Here is a 5,675-nt window from a genome sequence, read left to right on the forward strand (position 1 = left end):
GGTACTGGGGATTGAACTCACGACCTTGTGCTTGCCAAACAAGTGCTTATGCCGCTGAGCTATATCCCCAGCCCCTCTTTCTTTGTTTTTGATATGCTCTAGGGATTGAACCCAGGACCTTAGATGCTGGACAAGCTCTGTACCACTGAGCTATACCCACAACCTGGGTTATACTGATTTAATATTCCAAGATATCAACATTGGTTTTATCAGTCTTTTAAATTATCATTGTTATCAATATAAATTTTTAATTTGTATTGCAGTATTGGTTATTATTGGCCATTTGTATTTTTCTGGTAAAAGTGTCATTTTACCATTTTCTACTAAGTTCTTGTCAAATTAATTTATAAACACTTGCATGTATTAAGGAAATTTGTTAATCATGTATGTTCCTTTAGCTTGTCTTAATTCTCATATTTTATACAAAATAATTATTCAAAGTGTAGAAAATTTTGTTTTATACAGAATAATTTACTTTATCTATAGTTAATTTATCAATCATTTATTTTATGGGTTTTGTATTATGTTTAGAAAACCCTTCCCTTCAAGAAATGTAAAATATTTATTCTCTGTGCTTCTTCTGCCTCCCCAGTTATATTTGTTTTTTCCATTGGGATAAGATTTTTTTTTTAATTGGGTGACTAGCCCCATATGTTTATTGGTTAATACATATTTTTTGTTGATGATTTAGAAATGCATTTTTGTTGTATAATGGAAACATACGTTTGCATCTCTCTGGATTATATTTTGTTCCAATGACCTTCATATCTATTCCAACACCAATACCATTTTATTTAGTTACTATAGATTTGTTTATTTTTATTTATGTTTTCACTTTTATGTATGTATGTTTGTTTGTTTGAGCCAGGGTCTGACTATGTAGTTCAGGCTGGCCTTGAACTCACAGCAATCTTCCTGCCTCAGCCTCCCGAGTGCTGGGATTGCAGGCATGCACTAGCATGCCTGGCCTCATAATTACTATAGTAATTACTTTAGTTTTATAAAATATAGTTGGCCTTCCATATCCAAGGTTTCCACATCTGTGGATTCAACCAACCACAAATTGAAAATATTTGAAAAATTAAAAGATTTCATCTGTACTGAATATGTAGACTTTTTTCTTGTCACTCTATAAACAGTGCATTATAACATCTATTTACATGGCATTCACAATGTATTAGATGTAAGTAATCTGCAGATGATTTAAAGTATGTGAGTTATTGCAAGTACTGTGCCTTTGTATAAAAAATTTAACATCCACAGATTAGTTATCTGGAAGGTCCTGGAACCAGTCCCCCATGAATACTAAGGGATGATGGTATTTTTATATTCCAGCCTAAGCCCCCTGGAAAAGCCAGAGTGTGAGGAGGTAAACTCAGTATTCTGGGAGGCTCAGGCAAGAATATTGCAGGTTTGATCCCTGGGCAATTTAGCATTTTAGGAATCCTTGTTTTAAAATTTCAAAAGGCAAGAATCTGGGCATGTAACTCCCTGGTAAAACCCTGGGTTCAGTCCACAGTACTCCAAAAATAAATAGAAGCATTGAAACACTGAAATCCTTCTGTCTAGACTAAGTCCTTGGGCCTTTTGAAAAGGAAAAGGTACTAGCTCTTTCAAATGTTAAAGTGATTTTGGAACTCTAATGATTAATATGTTAAAAGCTACCTACCGGGCATGGTAGTGTGCGCCTGTAATCCCAGCACTTGAGAGGCTGAGATAGGAGGATCACCCCTAGTTCAAGGCCAGCCTGAGCTACATAATGAGACCCTGTCATAAACAAACAAACATATATATAAGTAAAGGTAATAGAAGAAACTACATTTTTATAGCATATTGGCTAATTTTAGACCCTAAAAGATCTTATTGAGTGCTGCTGCTGTGATCTTCCTGAACTTCATTCTTCCATAAAATAGAAGAGATGATCTGTAGATTTATAAATTGAGGACCAGGGATATAGCTCAGTGGCATAGCACCTGGCTGGCAAGTGCAAGGTCCTGAGTTCAACTCCCGGTACCAAACAAATAAATAAAATAAATAGAGTTTACACAGAGCACGGTGGTTTATGCCCGTAATCTCAGCACTCTGAGAAGCTGAGGCAGGAGGATCGTAAGTTTGAGTCCTGCCTGGGGAACTTCGTGAGACTGTCTCAGAATAAAAAAATTAAAAGGAGTAGGAATGCAGCTTGGTATGAGGGCCCTGAGTTCAATCTCCAGTACCACCAAAGAAAGAAAAGGCTAAGTGAGTTTTTTGTAAAGAGCTTAGTGTAGGACTTAGCCTTAGCAAGCACCTGCAAGTTAGAATTTATTCATCTCAGGGGCTGGGGATTTAGCTCAGTGGCACAGCGCCTGCCTGGCAAGGGCGAGGTCATGAGTTCGATTCCCAGTACCGGGAGGGGGGGGGAGAATTTATTCATCTCTTTTAATAACTCACAACAACCTTAGTTATAGGTGATACTGAAATTCATAGGGATTAAATAATCTTTCCAAAAGGTAGCAGGAGAGGGTTTTTTGCTTTTGTATTTTGAGACAGAGTCTTGCTATGTAATTCAGGCCTTGAACTCACTACATAGCCCAGGCTGTCATCAAACTTTCAGCGATCCTCCTGCCTCAGCTTCCCAAGTGCTAGGATTCCAGGCACGCACTACCATGCCCTGCTTGGTTTTCGTTGTTTTTTTTTTTTTTTTTTTTTAATTAAAAAAAATTTTATTAGTACGCATTTGTCTTACATAATTACATCCATTGTAGGCAACTGGTACGTGTACATAACACATCTTAGCTCTTTTTTCCCTTTCCCTCCATCCCCCCTTTTTTTTGCCGGCATCAGATTCATGTATTTAAGTCATTATAAAGTTAATGATCTTTTATACAGATTAACAATCAGACAAATAGGCCTAACAACATAAAACACATAAGACAGTTACACTAAGTCAAGGTACACTTTTAGATACATTGTCCATGCTGGATAGCAATAATTTTCTCTCTCTTTTTTCCTATTAGAGTGGTGTCTCCTTTCATGAATGTTTTTGTTCGCAAATAATTTAGTTCTTAGACAGAAGCATTTGGCAAAATTTTTTGTTTGCAAACTCTGCATCAGTTGACGAACCTGACCACAGCCATCTTTCCCACATGAACATAAATGTGGCTAACTATTCCAGAATCTTGGAATGAATTAAGCTCATGAACCAAGGCACTGCTTATCTGTCTTTTATTTGTTTTGGTTTTTTTGAAGCAGGGTCTTGCTATATAATTCAGGCTGGCCTTGAACTCCCTATGTAGCCTAGGCAGACCACAAACTCACAGCAGTTCTCCTGCCTCACCCTCCCAACTGCTGGGATCACAAGTGTGCACCACCACACCTAGCTCAGCAGAATAGGATCTACGCTTGTGTGTGCATGATAAAGTTTGTGCTCCAAACCACTGTACATACATATGCCATTTTATATTATTGGTTCAATTTCTGTTTCTAATGATCTTAATTTATTGATAGTGCTTATATCAATAAGGTTAATCCCCTGAAATTAATGATAGTTAAGTACAGTAGTACCTTGTAGAGGGAGATAATAAGTCACATTTAAAAAGGGGGTACTCTTCCACTAAGGTATATACCCAAGAGAAATGAATAAAACTTGTCAACATACAAACCTATATATAAGCGTCCATAGCAGTATTATTCATAATAGTCCGAAGTATAAATAACCCAATTGTCTAGCAGCTGATGAATGGAAAAACATAATGTGACATTCATACAATGGCATATGTAGCAGTTGAAAGTGTTGGTAAATGCTATATAACGTGGTTGAACATTGAAAACTTTATACTAAGTGAAAGAAGCTGGACATAAGGCTGTATTTTATATAGTTCTACTTATATGAAATGTCCAGAGTAGGCAAACCCATAGAGATGGTGTTACTGGTCACCAGAGACTACCAAGGAGGCAGTGGGGAGAGCCTGCTAATGGGTCACAGTTTTGGGATTTGAAGAAAATGTTCTGGAATTAGATGGTAATAGTTGCAAACTTTGTGACTATTCTAAAAACCAGTGAATTACTTAAGTGGTGAATTCTATGGCATACCAATTTTATCTTAATTTTAAAAGGTAGAGAAAAGTTTGGTATTGGAACCTCAGACCTAGACAAGTAATTTTGCAGTGCCTCAAATTTTCTTATCTGTAAAATAGTTTTATAATAGTTTACTCTTCCTGGGGTTGTTGTAAAAAATCATGCATAAAAAACTTATGATACAGCATTTTGTGAACAAGAAGTGTTCAGTAAGTGTTAGCTATTGATTATTAATATTTCTAGTTAAGAAACATGTAAAATGTTCAATATTTGGTATATGGAATTATAGTATACCTCCATTTTACTTGTTTTATAAATGAAGTAGGAATAAAATATTCATTTGTATTAATCATTCAGACTTCTATGTGTCAGTTTATGAATACTAATCTAACTATCTTTATGTTTTACTTTTAAATTTATATTTAGCTTAAATACTCCTTAATAGTTAATGGAATGACTTTCTATACTAAGTTCATAGTGTGATCTAATTAGAATGTGAGAAAATATAGTTAAACTCTAAATGGGGTGTTTTGTAATTTATGCCAATTTTGTTGATTACTATCAGTTTATATTTTCTTCTGATACAGATTCAACGTCTATTGGAAGCCCAGTCTCTGAAGCCTGGTTCCCCAAAGAAAACCTCTGTTGAAGATACCGTGCAAGATGCAGGACAAATGGAGCTGGTTTCCATGGAAGCACAGCCGTCCCCTGGCTTGCACATGAAAAAAAGTGTAAGCATTGCTGTGAGCACAGGTAACTTATTTTCTTTTTACAAGGGTCTTTTGTTTTTTTTTTTTTTTGTGGTTTGTTTGTGGGAGGTTTGTTTTGTTTTTGTGATACTAGGGACAGAACCCAAGGCTTTGCACTGAGCTACATCCCTAGCCCTTTTGAGGCCAGCCTGAACTGCAGTGCAAGAAGAGTTCAACAAGAAACTGAACCATTATGCAGGACTGTCCAGTTATTCTACATGGCTGTTGTATTCAGTTCTTTCTGTAGTCTAGCTTTCATTGCTTTGCATTTTAAAATTCAGATGAGCCGGAGTTTGTTATACAAGCTAAGTTTGAGCTACACAATTCTAGTCATATATGCAAACCATCTATCCCTTGGTCCCACCTTCAAATTCCAGAGACCCTCAGTGCCCTAGTTTGGATTAGATTGTAATCCTTGGTTCAGTAGTAAGGGGATTAAGAAACATAAATAAGAATTTGTATACTGGAGCCTCATCTTTCAGATTGCAGAAGTGACATCTTCCAGGAAAGTGTATGTGTGTATAGGGCTAAAAGAATTTAGGAGTATTGTGAGCTTAGTAAATGTACCCAAAAGTGTGGTATTCTTATATGTCTTATAAAATTCTATATTTGCTACATTACAGTTGCTTACACATATTACTGGACTGTAAGCTCTTGACATCTGAAACACTGATTTATTTACCATTGTATCTCTTTTCACATGCTGTAAAATAATGCCTGCACAACAAACAAATGACCATTGAATGAAGTCATGCTCAGCTGATAGTCTGAAATTAGTTGAGACAGATTTTCAAACATGATATATAGAATGCAGGTATTTTAAGACTTCATAGATTTCTATTCATAGTTATTACCTTTATATATATATAT

The 5,675-nt window shown here is 35.9% G+C and overlaps 1 protein-coding gene across 3 annotated transcripts in view; it reads left to right on the forward strand.

Moving 5' to 3' along the window:
- The window catches only part of Stil (SCL/TAL1 interrupting locus), a 75,384-nt gene that overhangs the window by 55,276 nt on the left and 14,433 nt on the right, over positions 1–5,675 (forward strand). For all 3 annotated transcript variants that reach the window (XM_005398638.2, XM_013521733.1, XM_005398639.2), the window contains exon 14: positions 4,644–4,809. In XM_005398638.2, coding sequence (XP_005398695.1) covers positions 4,644–4,809 — 166 coding nt within the window. The remainder of the gene's footprint in view (positions 1–4,643; positions 4,810–5,675) is intronic.

Source organism: Chinchilla lanigera, unplaced genomic scaffold, assembly GCF_000276665.1.
Source record: "Chinchilla lanigera isolate Chin_1 unplaced genomic scaffold, ChiLan1.0 scaffold00063, whole genome shotgun sequence".
Taxonomy (NCBI): Eukaryota; Metazoa; Chordata; class Mammalia; order Rodentia; family Chinchillidae; genus Chinchilla; species Chinchilla lanigera.